This window comes from Tiliqua scincoides, chromosome 2 (genome assembly GCF_035046505.1).
Source record: "Tiliqua scincoides isolate rTilSci1 chromosome 2, rTilSci1.hap2, whole genome shotgun sequence".
NCBI classification, from domain to species: domain Eukaryota; kingdom Metazoa; phylum Chordata; class Lepidosauria; order Squamata; family Scincidae; genus Tiliqua; species Tiliqua scincoides.
In genome coordinates, this window is record NC_089822.1 from 5,900,910 (window position 1) to 5,921,854 (window position 20,945).

Below are 20,945 nucleotides of genomic sequence, written 5' to 3' on the forward strand. Positions count from 1 at the left end.
GTTATCAGCTGGTGGCTTGTGGAGAAGGGGGCAACCTTTCTTTAAACTTAGGATTAATGAAGGTCAAGGAAGGTTGCTAAAGGCTAAGTGGAACTAGGACCACCCAGGATGGATCAGACAAACCTGGGGGAACTTATGAGGACCGAGCTCAGCAAATAGTAGTTGTGAGCCACTTCCATTTAAAACCATTGAATGGGACTCTGTCTTAAGTATGAGCTGGTTTACATATCCAGTCTTATCGCTTAATAGCTGCAGAATCAAGTGACAGCTGGTATGTGTGAAGGAGTTAAAACAGACTAAACGTGCCACAGGCTACTAAAGTTCTTGATCTGTTGTGGCTCCTTCACACATGCCATCTGTCACTTCTCTCCCCTTGGATCTGGCACAATGATTTTCATTGGAGGTCGTTCACATGTTCAGCTGCTGTCCGTCAGACTCTGACTGAGTACAGTAAGAACCCAAACCGTGTTTGTGCATCTGCGAAAAAGCTCTTAACATCTGTTGGGTTGTGCTCTCTGGGCGAGATACAATGATACGTTTGCAGAACAATGGGCTCCTATGCATTCATGCCCGATGCTCAAAAGTCAGCCCATGCTGCCTGATGCTCAAAAGTCAGCCCAGTGGCTACATCCTGCATGCATGCTGTCTCAGTCAATCTTTTAGTGATAGCACCCATCACCTGTTCCAGCATATGCTTTCTTCTGGTACTGGTTCCCTGCTAATCACAGTCACCATTTTGTCCATATGAAGTGCTTTAAAAAGTGTTTTTGTCTATATGCACCTGTGGATCAGGTAGCTACCACCAGATCCATTATGAGTTTAAATATTCGTAGGTGTAGAATATTTGCATATGAGAACAATGTTTCCAAGCAAAGAAAATTCTTTATATGTGTCTCTCTATGTGAGAGAAGAGGCAAGTGCCTCTTTTAAGGGAGCATTTGCCATTGGCAGTCTCAGTGGTGTAGCTAGAGGGAATGCAAAGCACTACGTTTTGCAGGGAGCCTCATGGAAGCATGCAAGCAGTCCCTCCCCCTCCCCTTCAAGGCCAAGGAGCAAAACAGAGATGAACACCTGGCTCCAAAAGGCAGGGGCTGTTTGCATGCCATGGTGAGGCTCCTTGCAAAACTTAGTGCTTGGCACCCTCTCTAGCTACACCACTGGGCAGTCTTGACCTTCCTTTTCCAGAATTGGAAAGCTGGGGATGAAACTCTTAAAATACGTACATCACACACACACACACACACACACACACACACACACACACACACACACACACACACTGTACTTTATCTATTAAAAGTTTTCTGCAATTAATTCACCTTTACAATCAGTGTAGTTATCCATCTAATTCAGGTGTGCCCAAACCCCGGCCCTGGGGCCACATGCGGCCCTCAAGGCCTCTCAATGCGGCCCTCAGGGAGCCCCCAGTCTCCAATGAGCCTCTGGCCCTCCAGAGATTTGTTGCAGCCCGCACTGGCCCGACACAACTGCTCTCAGTGTGAAGGCAACTGTTTGACCTCTTTGCGTGAGCTGTGGGATAAGGGCTTCCTCCACTGCTTGCTGTTTCATGTCTGTGATGCAGTAGTGGCAGCAAAGGAAAGGCCAGCCTTGCTTTGTGCAAGGCCTTTTATAGGCCTTGAGCTATTGCAAGACCTTCATTCATTCATATAAGTTCATCTTTAATATATTCATTTATGTAAACTGATGTAAATTTATTCAAATTTTAAATGTAAATTAAGTCGTTCTTTCCCCGGCCCCCGACGCAGTGTCAGAGAGATGATATGGCCCTCCTGCCAAAATCTTTGGACACCCCTGATCAAATTGCTTGTCTTGAACATTGCAACCCTAATTAGAAGTACACAAGAATCTCTCTGTTTTCACCTATGAAATGTTCAAGGGCATACTCCTATCAAGGAATGAATGGGGTGGACTGGCTCCAAGCTCTTACTCGGGTCTTGCTGCCCACTACCATACCACGTGGAGCCTCTGCAGGTATGTGGAGCATTTCAGCATTTACAGGATGGGCAATGGCTCAGTGGGAAAGCACATGCTTTTCATGCAGAAGATCTCAAACTGTAACCACAAGGACCACGTAGCAGATTATGAGAAAGGTCCCTGCTTGAGACCCCTGAGAGCTGCTTACCATCTTAGTAGACAGGACTGGGCTAGAGGGCAATAGCATAGCTACAGTGCAATAAGTATTGCAGTTGCTGCAATGTACTGTGTAAGTGACCCCTGCCACTCACAGTCAACTGTGTTGCTGTCACTGCCCAGAATGGCTCTGACTGTGAGTGGCAGGGGACGCTTACATGGTGTGTTGGAGCACCTGCAATACTTACTGCACAGCTGCCCCTGTAGCTACACTCCTGCCAGAGGGAGCCATGAGCTGCCCCTGTAGCTACGCTACTGCCGAGGGAGCCATGAACTGATGCTGTGCAAGCCAGCTTTCCCTGCTCAGCCACCTGCGCATTGCCCACTGCCTGTTCATTGCAGGACCTTCCTTGGCCAGCCCTCTCTGACCGGTGTGCTTCCTTGTCTTTCAGGCGCTCCTTTTCAAAGGTCTCAGCATCCTCATGCTACCTCCTGCCGGCACTTCCATTTGGGCCCCCAGCCTCAGATCTCTGCTGACTTCCCCCTCCCGCACGCTGTCCAGCCTCACGTGGCAACCACTCACCAGCACAGTGGCCCGCTGCACCAGCCCCTGCCGCCTCTGCCTACCCTGCCATTCCAGGATGTGACGGGACCCTCTTTCCTACCTCAGGCCCTACACCAGCAATACCTCCTCCAGCAGCAGCTCCTCGAGGCCCAGCACCGCAGACTCATGCCTCATCCCAGGTGAGTACGCACCCTCCAAGACAGCCATAAGAACATAGGAACGTAAGAACAGCCCCACTGGATCAGGCCATAGGCCCATCTAGTCCAGCTTCCTGTATCTCACAGCGGCCCACCAAATGCCCCAGGGAGCACACCAGACAACAAGAGACCTGCAAGGCATTCTGGGAAATGTAGTTAAGAACATAAGAACAGCCCCACTGGATCAGGCCATAGGCCCATCTAGTCCAGCTTCCTGTATCTCACAGCGGCCCACCAAATGCCCCAGGGAGCACACCAGACAACAAGAGACCTGCAAGGCATTCTGGGAATTGTAGTTAAGAACATAAGAACAGCCCCACTGGATCAGGCCATAGGCCCATCTAGTCCAGCTTCCTGTATCTCACAGCGGCCCACCAAATGCCCCAGGGAGCACACCAGATAACAAGAGACCTGCAAGGCTTCCTGGGAATTGTAGTTAAGAACGTAAGAACAGCCCCACTGGAGCAGGCCATAGGCCCATCTAGTCCAGCTTCCTGTATCTCACAGCGGCCCACCCAATGCCCCAGGGAGCACACCAGATAACAAGAGACCTGCAAGGCTTCCTGGGAATTGTAGTTAAGAACATAAGAACAGCCCCACTGGATCAGGCCATAGGCCCATCTAGTCCAGCTTCCTGCATCTCACAGCGGCCCACCAAATGCCCCAGGGAGCACACCAGATAACAAGAGACCTGCAAGGCTTTCTGGGAATTGTAGTTAAGAACATAAGAACAGCCCCACTGGATCAGGCCATAGGCCCATCTAGTCCAGCTTCACAGCGGCCCACCCAATGCCCCAGGGAGTACACCAGACAACAAGAGACCTGCAAGGCCTCCTGGGAATTGTAGTTAAGAACAGCCCCACTGGATCAGGCCATAGGCCCATCTAATCCAGCTTCCTGTATTTCACAGCAGCCCACCCAATGCCCCAGGGAGCACACCAGATAACAAGAGACCTGCAAGGCTTCCTGGGAATTGTAGTTAAGAACATAAGAACAGCCCCACTGGATCAGGCCATAGGCCCATCTAGTCCAGCTTCCTGTATCTCACAGCGGCCCACCAAATGCCCCAGGGAGCACACCAGATAACAAGAGACCTGCAAGGCCTCCTGGGAATTGTAGTTTAAGAACATAAGAACAGCCCCACTGGATCAGGCCATAGGCCCATCTAGTCCAGCTTCCTGTATTTCACAGCAGCCCACCCAATGCCCCAGGGAGCACACCAGATAACAAGAGACCTGCAAGGCTTCCTGGGAATTGTAGTTAAGAACATAAGAACAGCCCCACTGGATCAGGCCATAGGCCCATCTAGTCCAGCTTCCTGTATCTCACAGCGGCCCACCAAATGCCCCAGGGAGCACACCAGATAAGCCCTGTGGCCCTTGGCTTCTTGTCCTGCTGTTTCAAGCAGTGTCCATTTCAGGGATGCTTATGCCAGACTTTGGAGTCCTGCTTTACTGAATATGTTCACATGAACAAAATTGCAAATGTCGGAAACTGTTATCGTTCCAGGGATATGTTTTTGGCCCTTTGCTGATTGGGTAAGGGATGGTGGTGGGGTGGGGGGTCCTGCTCTCTTTCTGTCTTTTGGGAGTTAAAAACACCCTCAAACCAACTTTCAGAATAACTTTTCCTCCTGAAAACGCCTTCAAACTTTTGACACTGTTTTCATTTTTTGCGTGCACAGCTGCAAAATAGTGCAATCGTGCAAATAAAACCATAGTTTTAAAATGGAGAGTTGCATTTTTTTTTCTTTTTGGTATTTCTTTGTTGTATTAGTTCAGTTTAGAATAGTTTTGCAAGATTCGTTCCAACATTCCAAAAGTGCCGCTAGAACTCAAGGGATGCTGGAAAAATCTTGGAACAGAATGGAGAGACCACTCATTCCTGTTTCCGCTTGCACTTGGTTGTGGGTGTGTTGTTCCATATTGCCTCTTTCCGAGGCGAGCCCAGAAAGCCTCAGGCTAAGAAGGGTCTCTGAGAGCAGTGGAGAAAGTTCCGGCTGCAGCAGATGTGAATGGCCGAGTCTCTGATCTCCTCAGGGGCCTTGAGAGCCCTCAGCCCAGATGGACAAGAAACCAGAGGCAGGCTGCAGATGAGCTGTGCTTAGCCTTTTCCAAAACCCCAACTTTTTCTGCAGTGTGCTTTTTAGGCTGCATTCCTAACCACACATTCCTGAGAGGAAGTCCCATTGAACAAAATAGGACTTACTTCTGAGTAGACACGGTTAGGGTTGTGCCTAACCAGTTGTTAGCAATAAAAAAACTGTTATTAGAGAAATAAAAAATAAAAAATAAAATTCTCTATTATTCTCTAATAAATTCTCTAATGAATTCTCTAATTCTCTAATAAATTCTCTAATAAAATTAGAGAAATAAAAAAAAAGTTATTAGAGAAAATCTGGGATGCTGACAAACCTGTGTCTGGAGTGTGTTGCTTTGGAATCAGTATGAGCGTGACCTGACTGGATAGCTTTTCCAGGGCTGGCTCATCCATGAGGTCAGTTGAGGTGGGTGCCTCAGGCCTCCATGACTGCAGCCCCAATGCAGAATGCAGAACATGCCCAGTTGGCATGGCTGCAACAGAGCTGGAAAGTTGGATAGGACTGGGCCCTTAGTTAGCAGCTTGGCAGGTAGGTACCCTTCTCCATTTGCCCACTTGCCTCCACTACTCTTCCTCCTCCTTCCTTTTCCTCGGTTGGAAAAGGAAGAGGAAAAGAAAAGTGTGGAGGAGAGAATGGGCTAGAACACTTTAAGACCTTTCCTCCGCACTTCCTCTGCCGTTCTGTCCCCGTCTTCTAACCCAGGGAGTGAGAGAAGCAGAGGCCGGCACATGACTGGGTAAGAGGGAGCAGCATTTGGTCTGCCATCTTAGGTGCTAAGGCTATAACCAGCCCTGATTCTTCCATACAACAAGCTTGCCTCCACATAGAAAACTGGCATCTCAGTAGGGTGTCAGGCCAAGGTGGAACCCATCTTCCTACCATGCTAGTTTTCTGTTTTGAAAATGTTTTTATATAGATGAACATTCAAGCATGTGAAACCCTTCCAGCACCTGAAATCTGAAGTGGTATAGCCCTGACTCAAGTTTTACCACCTCCGTTAGAACTAGACCTCAGCTGCCAAGTGGGTAAATTGCAGGAGGTCTGGCTCAGTTGGTAGAGCCGCCGCCTTGTATGCCTGAAGATCTGAGGCTGCCAGTGCGAAACAACCGGAAGTACCTGAGAACTGACGACATGCTGATATACTGATGAGCTGACCCTCGGTGTCAGAGAGGAGTTGCCCTCAAGTGGAGCGTGGGAGGTGAAGGGCCAGAGAGAGGCCAGACCAGGAAGGAATCCAGCTGGAACGAGGAGTTCTATGAAAGACTAGAACTATTCAATTGTAAAAATACAGCCTGCCTATGTAAACCACCTTGGATTAAAGTCTGAGGAGAAATCTGATAACCAAAGAAAGGCGGTATATAAATACCTGTATAAATATAAATAAATAAATAAATAAATAAATAAATTGAGGTAAATGGAGCGACTTGATTCAGAGGACAAAGTGAGCTCCAGTCCATGGAAGCTTTTGCCAAAATAAATGCATTCGTTTTTGAGGTGTCCCCAGAGTGCCGGTAGTTCTTGCAGCAAGAGAATAACAAGGCTCCCCCCCCAAATGTATGCAAAATAAGTTGGTTGTTGGCATCCTTCAGTCTCGGAAGACTATGGTGTCACGCTCTGAATGTTGGTTCTGCAACAGAGTGCCCTCTCCAGTGCGCGAAGCCTGGGTAAATTAGGTATGGAGGATAGGCTGTTACCCATGCAGCAAATCCCCCCTCTCCATGTTGCTGAAATGGTCCAATGGAAAGGCAGAGGCCAATACGGTTGGTTCCAGCGGCATCGCAGGAGTTGCCAGAACGTGACTGTGTTCAGCCATGAACCGCCTCAGGGACTCCGGCTCCAGATTTTGCCTCGAGGTTGACTCCTGAAGCCTTTTCCATAACTGGATGTAGCCACAAGGCAGTGGAGGTTTGGGATCAGAGTTTTTTTTCTCTCAGATGAGCTGCCTTCCCAGGCTAGTGAGTCCCATCTACCCGGTGGCTGTTTAGTCGCCTCTTACGATAAGTACAGCCAAACAGAGGGCCTATTCTTATCCCCAGCCCCCAGCAAAATAAGTACACTTGCATAAACACAGCCCATTTGCATCATTTACTTGGGTCTTATTAGCCTGTGATTTGGGTTTTCTGGGAAAAGCAATTGGAGATCTTGGGTGTATAACCTAATCTGGGGAAATGGTGCAGCAGACTCCCCGCCCCTGGTCCATCAAGCTTTGCGAAGTACTCCCTGTGTTTTAGGGAAGGGGTGATGAAACAAGGCAGGCCCTCAACCAACAGCAGCCCTGGAAAGGAGCATCTTTGGTGCCCCGCCTCATTTGTTTAACAATCAAATACTTCCTTGTTTTAATATTTGCAGCTGCTTTTGCAACTTGGATGCATATTCTGCAGCATGCATGCTTTCTCCCTGTCATATAAGAGGAGAAATGTACACCTGTGAATCTTAAATCTGTATTTATTCATCCTGTATATAAGCAATTTTTAAAAAATTCCTGGTTTTTCAGTTTTAAGAATAGCTGCAATGCCTGATCCCAGTGGTGTAACTAGAGGGGGTGCAAAGCACTATGTTTTGCAGGTATCTGTTTGCGCCATGCAAGTGCCCCCCACCCCTTTGGAGCCATTCTGGGCTGTTGGAACAAAACAGAGGTGAATAATTTCATTCCATTCCATTGCATTACATTCAGTACCTCTAGTGGCTGAATGCAATATATCATGTTGGCAACCTTCAGTCTCGAAAGACTATGGTATCGCGCTCTGAAAGGTGGTTCTGGAACAGCGTCTAGTGTGGCTGAAAAGGCCAATTCGGGAGTGACAGTCCCTTCCACACCGGGAGCAAGTGCAGTCTGTCCCTGGTCTGTCTCCCTGGCTATGGGCCTTCCTTCTTTGCCTCTTTGCCTCAGTCTGTTGGCCAAGTGTCTCTTCAAACTGGGAAAGGCCATGCTGCACAGCCTGCCTCCAAGCGGGCCGCTCAGAGGCCAGGGTTTCCCACTTGTTGAGGTCCATCCCTAAGGCCTTCAGATCCCTCTTGCAGACGTCCTTGTATCGCAGCTGTGGTCTACCTGTAGGGCGCTTTCCTTGCACGACTTCTCCATAGAGGAGATCCTTTGGGATCCGACCATCATCCATTCTCACGACATGACCGAGCCAACGCAGTTGTCTCTGTTTCAGCAGTGCATACATGCTAGGGATTCCAGCACGTTCCAGGACTGTATTGTTTGGAACTTTGTCCTGCCAGGTGATGCCGAGAATGATGCAGTATATACCGTGCTGGGAAGTATGACTTTGGGGCTATTTTTAGCCTCAAGAGGATGAGGAACTGCAGGCTGGATAAAATCCTCTGGAGGACTGGATGTGGCCCACCTGTCAGGGTTTGGAGACACCTGGTGTAGAGGATAATCTTCTGTGGTGGGAACATGAAAGCATGAAGCTTTTCACCTGGCATTCCTCTTACACACCTGCTGTCTAAAGTGGTACCATCCAGGGAGTCTTCACATTTTATGTTGGTGATTGCACATACTGGTCTAGGGAATTAAACTTCCACGTACAGAAGCAGCGTGCAGATGTGGGGAGGCCACAGGATTGTCTGTTCCTTCAGTGCTTCCTGGAGGTTCTTGGCTGGCCAGTCTTGGCAGTGGTGTCACTAGAGTTTAAACACCTTGTGCGGAAGGCCAGCACATCAACCCTATGTTGGACCTTCTCGCACACAGTGGATGGAGCAATGCCCTGGATGGTGGGCTTGGTGATAAACATCGCCCCACCCTGCTGGTTTCTTGGCTATAACATTTGATAGAATAGAGATATTTCAACATGGTTTTTAAAATTGCATTCTGCATGAAATTACATGTTGATTGATATACATGACGGTATTATGGTATAATAATGATATACATGACGGTATAATCTTGAAAATACCAAGATTTTCAAAACTTTGGCCACTATGGGGTCACCCCCCCATGCATGTCATCCAGTGTGACCCACAACCCTGCACCTCCTAGCGAAGCCACTGGTCTTGGCAGCAGAATTCTGGACACTCGGTCTGATCCGGCCAGGCAATTGTTATGTAATGCTTCACTTCTTTGTAAGCTTTGTTTGATCTGTGGATGTGTCCTATTGATCTGGGTGCTTTCACCGGAGGTCAGTGTTAATAAGCCCTGCTTAGACAACTGATCCACGCTGACTGACCATGTACCGGGGTGGGGGAGGGAAGCATAAGAACATAAGAAGAGCCGTGCTGGATCATTCCAAAAGCCTATCTAGTCCAGCGTCCTGTATCTTACAGTGGCCCACCAGGTGCTTCAGGGAACACACAAGACAACAAGAGACCTGCATCCTGGTGCCCTCCTGTGCATCTGGCATTCTGAGGCATACTGAGATAGCCTACTTCTAAAATCAAGAGGTTGCACATATCCATCATGGCTTGTAACCTGTGATGGACTTTTCCTCCAGAAATTTGTCCAATACCCTTTTAAAGTCATCTAGGCCATATGCTATCACCACGTCCTGGGCAAGGAGTTCCACACACTAATTATATGGTGGGTAAAGAAATATTTTCTTTTGTCCATTCTAACTCTCCCAACACTAAATTTTAGCACATCTCCTGGTTCTGGTGTTGTGTGAGAGGGAAAAGAGCATTTCTCTATTCTCTCTATCCATCCTTTGCATAATTTTGTTTGTCTCAGTCTTGTCCCCCTCCAGGCGCCTCTTTTCTATGCATGGGAAGGATAAAGTGGATAGAGAGATGCTCTTTACACTCTCACATAACACCAGAAACAGGGGACATCCACTAAAATCGAGTGTTGGGAGAGTTAGGACAGGTCTCGTGCTGTCTTGTGTGCTCCCTGGGGCATTTGGTGGGCCGCTGTGAGATACAGGAAGCTGGGCTAGATGGGCCTATGGCCTGATCCAGTGGGGCTGTTCTTATGTTCTTATGTGTAGGGGTGCTCACTCACCTCCAGTATTCCTTCTCATCCTCCAGCTCTCTGGATTGGGAAAGGAAGAAGGGGACAGAGTGGAAGAGGCCTGGGGGGGGGGGCAAAATTGGGCCTTTTTTCCAATTTGCACCCACGTAGGGTTTGTTTTCATGGCTGATTGAATGTACATAAATCATGGTGGGGTTGGCCCTCATTATCCTGTTCTCCTCTCCATGCACATTCATTCATTCACTGGGGATCAGTTGCCTGAATGGGGTTACAAGTGTTGCCTGCTCAGAACTGAGGTTTTTCTTTGTGAGCATATGGGTATGGAATGATGCTCCCTCGGCTTTCTCCCTCCAATGTTTCCCTGTCAAACTTGTAGGCGGACTCAGGAGCACATGTCTGTCCAACCTCATCGGTTACATCCAAGCTTCGAATTTGGCCATCAACTGCAGACTCCTCAACCCATGGGGCCCCAGCCCAGATATTTAGCTGAAGGAACAGACTGGTAAGTTATTCTGGCTTTGCAAGAGTTGGGTTGACATGCAACATCCACCTTGGGCTTCCTCCAGTTTTCATTCCATAGCTTCTTCTGGATTCAGTAAACCCTCAATCCTCAAATTGACTGAAGTATTCCTCCCTCCCTCCTCCTTCCAGTCTTCTTTTACTAATCTTTCCAAAACCATCCTAACTTCATGTTACCTGTTTTTCACTTTCCTCTGAAACCTTAGCAATGCAATGGCCATGAGGATATAGTTCGGATCTTACTTTTGCTAGGGTGTAGGAGCCACATGGGTTCTGTAGCCACAGTACAGTTCATGGTGTGGAGGTAGAACTTATTTAATGCTTTATGGCCATGCTTTCCCACTGAAAATCATGCACCTGATCAAGTTAATCTTCAAAGTGCAATTTCCCTGCACTCTTGCGCTGGGGTATTTTTAACCTGCCTTTCCAAGCCAAAGTGACTTACAACACTTTTAAAACAGTGTACAGCATCAAAGTCGAAATCTCTTAGAAGTCAGACTTGGGAAGGGCTTTCCTTGGCAGCATCTTCAGATAGGGTTCCGAAAGACCCTACTTAGTGGCCCTGCAGAGCCACTAATGGTCACTGTAAAGATTACTGGACGGGAAGGACTCATGGTTCATATAACAGCGGCTTTATATGAAACTGCAGAAATGTTCTGTCCCTTCCTATCTGCTTTTCCAGCTCTTCCTCCATCCTTCACCAGAGCACAAGTGCCTCTATAATGTTTTTATGGAGCTTTCTCTAATGCACTTAGCATGTAGGTAGAGTGACATTTTAAGTTTCTTGACATTGGTAATAAAACACACTAAAATGAAATGATTTAGCCTAACAGAATACCCAGACCACTCTTTTATTCCCAATTTCAGTCCTTTCCCCTTCCCTACAATAGCAGCAGGCTATTAGCAGCCCAGCACCCAGATGCTCAGACAGGTGAAACTTGGAAGCAGAATAAATGGTGGACGAACACGTAGAGAAGCCAATACAATTTCCTTGTTTTATTAATTTAGCGGCATCAGCCTCACAGGCAGTTTGTAGAGTAACATCATAAAATAGACAAATCCCTGCTCTGATGAACCTTTGGAAAGTGGAAGAGACAACAAAGGGAGGGGAGAAGGAGAGAGAGACTAGGATAACTGCAGATGTTACGCATCTGCATAATGTATTTTGAGTACAATCCTTTCTGGGCTGCCTGTCGTGCGGTACAGTGGCACCAAAACAGCTGTGGCTGTACCCCTCTGGGTCAAGGAAGTAGCCAGAGGTCTCCTTGGGGTAAAGGAAATTGGCTTCCTTACTCTTGGGCCCGTGCGTTCCCTATGGGTCTACTCTGATCTGCACCGGCTCAATTGCTGGGGCAGATTTGAGTAGCCCCGTGTAATGCGGTCAGGCTCAGGATGGGAGTTGGATGCAGTGGAGGCCTCTTCCACTGCTCCCCCCCTCCAGGACCTCATCCCCAACCTCCCTCCACTCAAAAACACTCCCTCCTCACCCCATTCCATCCTCCCCCAGGCTACCCATTACTTGGCAATCTGTTTACCCCAGTCAGTGGGCATAGCATCAGTACTGTTGGAGATCCACTGGCAGAGCACTGGCTTCTGTGTGGCCGCAATGGACTTGATGGCACTTTTGTGACCATGTGCATTTGTGGACCCCCTCCCCCAACCTGCGCGAGCCGGCATAGAATTGGGCTGTGTTTTTGCTCAGGTGAGAACCTCAGGATTCTTTGCATAGAACATGCATGGGGCCATGTATTCAATCTGTAATTGGGACAGCCAAGCTCAGAGAATTCCTGCATGAAAGGAATGATCTTGTCGTCCCCAGATCACGTGAAATTGGCTTCACCGTTTCCATTTCCTTGGCTGTCTTTTGGTGCTTTAAAGCCTCACATGGTTGTTGGATATAATAGTCACAGTCAGGAACTGTTACCCTGCACATGCAAGATCTCGTCTGATCTTGGAAGCTAAGCAGCGTCAGGCCTGGTTAGTACTTGGATGGGAGACCGCCTGGGAATACTGGGTGCTGTAGGCTTATACCATGATCTTGGAAGCTAAGCAGGGTCAGGCCTGGTTAGTACTTGGATGGCAGACCGCCTGGGAATACCGGGTGCTGTAGGCTTATACCATGAACTCGGAAGCTAAGCAGGGTCAGGCCTGGTTAGTACTTGGATGGGAGACTGCCTGGGAATACCGGGTGCTGTAGGCTTATACCATAGTCTTTCGAGACTGAAGTTGCCAACCATTATAACAGTCACACCCTGAACATAACTACTGGGATGACTCACTCTGCCTCCAGGCCCATCCAGTGATGAATATGAAAAGCAGCCATTTCTGTACTAGCAGGAGAGCTGAGCTACAAACAGGAAGAGATGCTTTTTGTGAACATGTTTGGAAATGTTGAAGAGCAGCTCTGCATGGAGCAGTTTTTTTTAGGAGTTGCTTGGACAGGGACCAGATGTGTTTGCCTGTTCAGAGTGAGGGCAATGCTGACCCAGGGAACATCCCCCTCACTCCTAACTGGCCCGGTTTCCTCACAGTGATGCTGCCACATAACCATATCTGTGCAGCATCCTGGCATGGCCTGTTCACAAAGTGGTTTCTGACTGGCTGGGTTCACCCTGGAAGAAGAGACAGGTGGCAAAAGCAGGAGGAGGGCATGGTGGGTAAAGGGCACTACAAACAGGCGCATGTAAAAGGCACGGAAATCTTGGAAAAAGCTGGCAACCCTGGAGCAGACCTTGGGATATGCAGCAAGTCAAGGAAGGCAGGGACTGAGTGTCAGCAACAGGAGGGGGCAGCTTGACTCAGACAAGATCAGCAAGCAAGAGCTTTGTCCTGAAAGCACGGTGGGCTTGTCCAGTCTCATGTTGTGCTGGTTTTCATTTCATTCTTCCAGGGATCTCAGTGTTGATGCTGGCCTGACGCACAACCAGTTCCAAGTGAGGCCGGTTCCAACGCATTATCAGCATTATTTAGCGACACAAAGGATGCACCATTTCCCCAGGAGCACATCCTCAACACAGATGGTAAGCAGGAGGGCATTCGGTGCTGAGGATAGTTTGAAGTCTAGTCTCAATGAACAGCTTACATGGTTGAATATTCCTGGTTTGTTTGCAGTAGTGGGATTGCTAAAACTCCTATTTGGTCGCTTGGAAATAGAGCATTCAACAACGTAATCCTCTCCTCAGACAAGTTGATCTGTGCCAGAAGAGAAATCCACTCCTTCCTCTCTGCTTCTCCCACTTCCCCATCTCCAAATTTATTACTTTTTACATTACTGTACCACCCCTTCCGCCAAAGAGCTCTTTTTGTTCTCACAACAAGCCAGTGAGGTAGATTAGGCTGGGAGATCGTGTCCCAGGATCACCCAGCTTTGTGGCTGAGCAGGTATTTCAACCTGGATCTTCCAGGTCTAAGTCCAACTTCTGAACCACTGCAGCAATCTGGCTCTCTTCTTTTCAAATGCCCTTCTTTTCACCCACTTGTTTGCTTAATTTTCTTGCTACTTTGGTAACAGGGGTGGGGAGGTAAAAAAAAGAGCGAGAGAGAACACTCTCTCCTCTTTGCACTCTGACACCTGGTGTGCAGTTTTGGCTATGAGGAAGGGGCCAGGAGCACTGACAAATCTAGTTTTCACAATGCTACTGACATGCTCTCCCTGTGGGGTGGGAATACTCCACGTGTTAAAAATGAGTGTGCAAGGGACTGTGCCACTTTTGATGGTAAGGGAGGGAATTATGAGAATGAATACTCCCACCCATTAAAAAGGGAGAAAATATTCACCCATGAATACCCCCACCCATTAAAAAGAAAACTCAAATTCCTCCCATGTAGAAAGTTAGCATGTCAGGGATAAAATCCTTCTCCCTGACATGCTAGTTTTCTATGTGGAGAAAGTTTGAGTTTTCTTGTAAATGGGTGGAAGCATTTAGTCACACAATTCCCTCCCTTACCATCTGAAGTGGTACAGTCAAGGGATAGTTTTAGCACATTATCTGATGTTTGTATTGACCTTCTCTTGTTTAGGAGAAGGCAGTCAAAACAGAGACGTCTGTCATCCCTGTCCCAGCCTTCTCGTGAGCTCTGCTTAGGAGCTGACTCAGTGAGAAGCATTCTGTCTGAATGGATCATCAGACGGTTTTTACAAAAAATGAACCTACAGCTGGTAGGATTCTTTCACTCACATGCTTGAGGAAACTGAACAGCCCAGTGCCATTCATTCTTTGAACCCAGCAATTTTCAGCCCGTGTGCCACAGCACATTGGTGTGATGGAAGGTCCATAGGAGTGCCGCAAGAGTTTGGAGCACAGCGGTTGAAAATAGCTGAAAAACTCTTCTGGGTTCTGCGGCTCTGTTTCTAGGTCAGCTGTCTGTAGTAACAAATTGATTGCATTCTAAGGTCTCTGTTGAAATTATTTTGCTGCCACAGAAGGCACGGGTCTATGAATACGGCATTTGGTCCTACTAGTTTGCTTGCTTGATTGTAAGTTGCTTGTATGGGGATCCCAGTCCATATAGGGATTGCAGCAATGGTAGGATATAGCATTTGCTCTCGTCCTGATACAAACTGGGGGCTCCATGTCTAATAATTTCCTCACCCACCACGGAGGGCCACATGAATTTAAAGCCACATCCAGTTTGGCTCTTTGATCACCGTTTTCAAAAATCAAAAGCGCCTTAAAAGATGTTTCTTCTGGGCTACCTCACAGGTTGTCCACGAAATCAGAAACTACCCATATCCTCAGCTTCAGCTACTTGCTCTTCAGGGACTGAATCCAAACAGACACACGTCTGCTGTGAGGGAGAGTTACGAAGTAAGTTCTAAGGAGACCCGGTGCCTTTTCTCTGCAACCTTCTGTATGTTTTTTTTCTTTTTTACTTAAAACAGTTGTGTGTATTTAGCAGGTGACAACCTTTGTTTTCTCTGAGAGGCTAAACCCTATCATGCTGGAACGACCCTCCATGCAAAAAAACATCCCTGCACATAGAAAACTAGCACCTCGGAGAAAGCTAGGCTAGAAGCCCTGTACCTGTGTATTACACTCCGTTCTCTTTATATACAAATTTGCTTATCTGCCAGGAGCAGAATTGCCACCTACCTCTTGTTATCTGTGACTCTGTTCTCCTTATCTGCGAATTGTGCCACATCAGAAGAGCATTTGTATTGGCCCATAGAGAGTTGTCAGAATCTTTTATGTCTGCTTTTGGACTTGCCCCACCATCTTGGGCACCATCTCAGGGACTACAGTGGAACCTTCACAACCCAGGTGATGATGGCCAATGATGAGAAGTCTCTGGAAGGCTACCTGAGGGCTGCTCTAAATACTGGAGCAAGCCCAAGGAAGGAGCCAAGAGACAGGTGGTGGAGGAGGAGGATTTGTGAAGGAACCCCCTCCTCACTGCTGCACTCGTTGGTCCAGCAGCTCCAAAATGAGTCAAGGGATAGCCAGCATGGAGAAATCATCATTGCTACAACCTTTGATGTATCAAGGGATATCCAGTACAGAGAAGGAAGCATCAGATGTCGGAGATGTAGACGAGCTATTGCTATTACTCAACCCCATAGATTTCAAGTTAAGATTCAGGTTCGTAAAGTTCATAGAGTGTATGGGGAAGAGGGTCCCTTGGAAACGTACACCATTTACCCCATAGGCTCAGTGATTCAGTATCCGCTAATTCGGTATCCATTAGGTTTTCCAGGAACCGAACCCTAGCGGATAACGAGAACTGACTGTATCTAATTTATAAGGATGAGCATTTAGTCATGTGAGCACAGACTCAGTGAGTGTGGGGCTGAAGTTGCTGGCCAAGCACTGGGGACATCCTAGATATTGAGGGATTGTAATTCTGTCAGATAAGGAATAATAATAATAATAATAATAATAATAATAATAATAATAATAATAATAATAATAATAATAATAATATAGGTATTTATATACCGCCTTTCTTGGTCTTTATTCAAGACTTTATTCAAGGCGGTTTACATAGGCAGGCTATTTAAATCCCCGTAGGGATTTTTGCAATTGAAAGAAGGTTCTATCTTTCAAGAACCACAACATTCAGATGTTTCTTTCTGATCTGGTTTCACATTCTGGCCTCCATCCTCCCACACTCAGAGCAGATGGAATAACTCGGCTCAGCTTGTCAGCTGCTTCAAGGTCGCACGGTGCCGGTGGCCTTGAACTGGCGACCTTGTGGATGTTATCTTCAGGCAAATGGAGGCTCTACCCTCTAGACCAGACCTCCTGCCCTCCTGGAATTAGCAGGGGGAGTTATGGATGCTCCCAAATTAATTCTAGCTAGAATGAGGGACGTGTGTGCATGCATGTGCCCATCCCAAGTGCATATGGTAGGCCTAAGAATGTTACTTGACTCCAGGCTATCACTGCAGTAAAGCTCACTGCAAGGGCTCCATTCACAGCAAGCCACGGGGCATTGGAGCCATTTCCCTGTTGTGCAATCCCACACCTCTGAGGTGCGTGTGTGAATGCTCAGAGTAGGGCCTGTTGCCTGGGTCTTTACCCAAATCATTGTCTTCTTAGATGGAGCAGACCCACCAAGAAAGCAGTAGTGTCACTGTGTAGAATATATCTGTCCTTCACCTTTTTTGAAAACCATTTTTACTTCTTTATTAGATAACCTATAGGAAGGGTTTGATTTTTTTTTTTTACCTAAACTTGGTAAGTCTCACTAAGATCACTACCAGCCCAGTGGCATGGCTAGAGGAGATGCAAAGCTCTAAGTTTTGCAGGGAGCCTCACAGCAGCATGCAAGGGGCCCCTTCCCTTCGGAGCCATTCCAGGCAGTGGGAGCAAAATGGAGGCATACACTCTTTTGCTTCCAGGGCCTGGAATGGCTCTGAAAGGGAGGGAGAGGGGACCCTTGCACACTGACCTGAGGCTCCCTGGAAAAACTTAGTGCTTTGTACCCCCTCTAGCTATGCCACTGCACTAGTTGGATAAAATGGTTGCATGGACTGCTGGTTGGCCATCTCTGATCTCAGCCTCTGATGCTTGATAAGTTTTCTGCTTATTGCTGGTTATTTTCTCCCTTTCAGGAGCTCTTGCAACTGGAAGACAGACTAGGAAGTGTGAACAGGGGGGCTGTGCAGAATACCATTGAGCGGTTTACTTTCCCGCACAAATACAAAAAGGTATGGACTGGAAGACGACGCCTGTCCCAGAATTTGCATCTGGGGCTGGCCGTGCTTTTTGGCTGGGTAGACCTTTGCCTGCTCAGCAAAGCAATTCTCATGTGTTTTGAGTGCATGGTGCTCCCACACTTGCGTAGTCTTTCCTGTTCACATCAGTGGAGGTGGCAGCTCTGGAGTGAGATGCCTGTGTGAAGTTGCCCCATCTGACAGTCTTCCCCACATTGGTCAGCCAAATAATGGCTTGGCCGAAAGGGAACCAAAATCTTCAGCTAAGCAGGTATACTTTATCTGAACATGGAAGCCCCACTTAGCTGACCTCAATAATCGCCGCTAAGAGGCCTGTTCTCCTCTCTGAATTTATCTACTTCCCTTTTACAACCAACTAAGCCAATGTCACCACATTTTGTGACAGTAAAGTCCATAAAGTACTTACACCTTCTGTGAAGGATGAATTCTTTTTGAGTCTATTCCCCTCCTTCTCCCCTCCCCCCCACCAATGCAGCCATGCCAAAATGAAGTGCTCTATGGCCAGCTGGAGGGGGCAGATTAGGAGGCTCAGGATAGGAAAGGGGATTTATTTCCCCTCCATAAGCCCCTTGACTGCCAATGGGTCTCGTGTGCCATCTCATTGGTTGGCACAAGTCCAAGAAGGAGGAAGGGGAGAGCAGCCTTGAAGTTGCTGCTTCTTTACTGTCAGTCCCTCCTCTGCCCCTCCCCACCTCCACCACTTACTTACTTACTGTGTGGCTCTTTACAAGGGATGTAAAGCAAACCCCCCACCGGAACGCTAGTTCCTGCAGCAGGGGGGAGGGATAGGATTGGGCCATTTGTCCTGAATTTGTCCTGAATTCCTCCCACCATTGAGTCACTTCTAGCTGGACTATGTTGAGAGATGGGAAAAATGACTGCCTGTTTTCTCCATATTTTTTATTTGTTAAATGGGATGGCTCTTAATGCAAGTTGCTGCTTCCAAGTGAATCAGCATTTCTTTTCATGTGGAACCAGGTTGACCTGAGCTCCCAGCAAGAGGCTAATGTGTATCCCTCAGCTGCCCCCCCCTTTTCGCCCCACAGAGGCAAGTGGAGGCATCCATCTCTCTGTAGAATTTGGGCAAGTGTCCTGAAATCTGCTGTGAGGAATCAGTGGCATAGCTAAAGGAGGTGCATAGGTTTTGCACGGAGCAAGCAGCCCCTTCCCTTCAGAGCCATTCCCAGCAGAGGGAACAAAACAGAGGCATTTGCCTGGCACTGAAGGGGAGGGGCCACTTGCACGCTGCGCCGAGGTTCCTTGCGAATCTAGTGCTTTGCACCCCTTTTAACTATGCCACTGGTGTGAATGATGGTGCAGCCGTTTCCCATTCAGATTTCACTGACACATAGGCCTCTGAGAGGTGCCATTTGTAACACGTCTGTCTCCCAACAGAGGAGACCACAGGAAAGCAAAATGGAAAAAGAGGATGGGGAGGAGTCAGACACCGACGAGAAATGCACAATTTGTCTCTCGATGCTTGAAGATGGCGAGGACGTGAGGTACAAAGATTCTCAAGGGGGTTCTGAACCTTTTATATCTTCCCACTTCCTAATGTTTGTATTCCTTGCTTGATCCCTTTCTGTCAAGTCTTCTTCCACTACATAGATGAGACTCAGTCCTCCTGAGCCGATCAGACAGCAGCTTACCTGTGCAACTGGTGGCAAGGCTGAACACTATCTCCCGATCTTGTCTGATCTCGGAAGCTAAGCAGGGTCAGGCCTGGTTAGTACTTGGATGGGAGACCGCCTGGGAATACCGGGTGCTGTAGGCTTATACCATGATCTCAGAAGCTAAGCAGGGTCAGGCCTGGTTAGTACTTGGATGGGAGACCGCCTGGAAATACCGGGTGCTGTAGGCTTATACCATGATCTTGGAAGCTAAGCAAGGTCAGGCCTGGTTAGTACTTGGATGGGAGACCGCCTGGGAATACCAGGTGCTCTAGGCTTATACCATAGTCTTTCGAGACTGAAGGTTGCCAACTATGGTCTGGCTTTGCAGTGAGACCAGTGCTTCTAGGCCTGCCTGCCTGCCTTGCTCCACAAGTCCCAATGATCACTTCTGAGCATAAAGAGCAGAACATGGAGCACGTCCTGCCAACAGTGTAGCTACAGGTGGGTGGCGTGGTATTGTAGGCGCCGCAACGCACCATGTAAGTGGCCCCTCCAACTCACCTTCTGAGACATTCTGGGCAACGACGGCAACGTGTTGTGGCAGTCCAGTCAAAATGGCTGCTGGCAGTGCCACCAAAAGCCATTTTATGACAGTGGAACTCTGTTCCGCCGTCATAAACCCCAATCAGATAGAATTGGGTTGTTATTTTGATAAATGTGCGAGAGCCCAACTTTCCAGCACTGGTGCAGCTGCAGTGCAGTCCCTAGGCGAGGGAACAAATGTTCCCTTACCTTGTGAAGGCCTCCATAATTACCCTCCCACCACAGGATGCAGCGCACACCCCATTGGCACAGCTACAGCAGGGCTGGAAAGTTGGATAGGATTTGGCCCTGAATCACCACAAGATTGTGTGGTGATAAGGCTACAATCCTAACCACACTTTTCCTGAGAGTAAGTCTCACTGAACAAAATTGGACTTACTTCTAAGTAGACCTGGTTAGGATTGTGCCCTTAATAAGACAATTGTGTAGCTGAAATTTCAGCCATTCTAACTTTTGTAAATGATTTTATCTGCCATATTGTTTTTAATTGATATATTTTTAAGTGATGTATTTAACCTGCCTTGGAACATGCTTTTTATTTTTGGACCAGAAAGGAAGCATGTAAATAATTTCATAAACAAATCAATAATGAATTTGCACTTGGAGTGCCTCATATTCCTCTTCCCTCCCACCCCCCACCCCCAGGTTTCCTCCTTATGCAGGCATGTTTGATTGTCCCACATGTTCTTCAGATCACAGCAATAGTCCTTTACCCTTCTACTCATGTCCTTAGATAGATCTACCTTCAGTAAAGTTATAGGTGGGGAATGAGAAGGCAGAGGGGAAGTGAGGCAAAGAAAAAAAAAATCTGAGTTGCCAAATGCTTCAGATCAGAACACAAAAGTCTGAACGGAGGTCAAGAAGTATCACTTGAACTGCTCTGGTGTATCTTCATTCGGAGACTTCTTTGCTGATCTCCTTGCAAGGTCCTCACTTGGCCACAGCTGGGTGGCAGCAGTAGTGTAGTGGAAGGACAGGATGTAGTAAATACAGCAGGTGCTACAATGCGCCGTGCAAACAACCCCCCCCCCCACACACACACTTGCTATCAGAGTTATTTGGGGGAAGCAGCGGCAATGCAGTTGCCATTGCTGTCCTGAGTGGCTCTGATGGCGGGGGGGTCCTGCTTACATGGTACATTGTGGCACCTGCTGTATTCACTGCACTGCC

At 47.8% G+C, this 20,945-nt stretch overlaps 1 protein-coding gene across 1 annotated transcript in view; it reads left to right on the forward strand.

Annotated features, from left to right (window-relative positions):
- ARK2C (arkadia (RNF111) C-terminal like ring finger ubiquitin ligase 2C) overlaps positions 1-20,945 on the forward strand; it is a 99,187-nt gene that overhangs the window by 77,975 nt on the left and 267 nt on the right. Inside the window, exons 2-7 of the mRNA XM_066617797.1 lie at positions 2,544-2,835; positions 10,240-10,365; positions 13,273-13,402; positions 15,086-15,190; positions 17,437-17,532; positions 18,955-19,061. Coding sequence (XP_066473894.1) covers positions 2,544-2,835; positions 10,240-10,365; positions 13,273-13,402; positions 15,086-15,190; positions 17,437-17,532; positions 18,955-19,061 — 856 coding nt within the window. The remainder of the gene's footprint in view (positions 1-2,543; positions 2,836-10,239; positions 10,366-13,272; positions 13,403-15,085; positions 15,191-17,436; positions 17,533-18,954; positions 19,062-20,945) is intronic.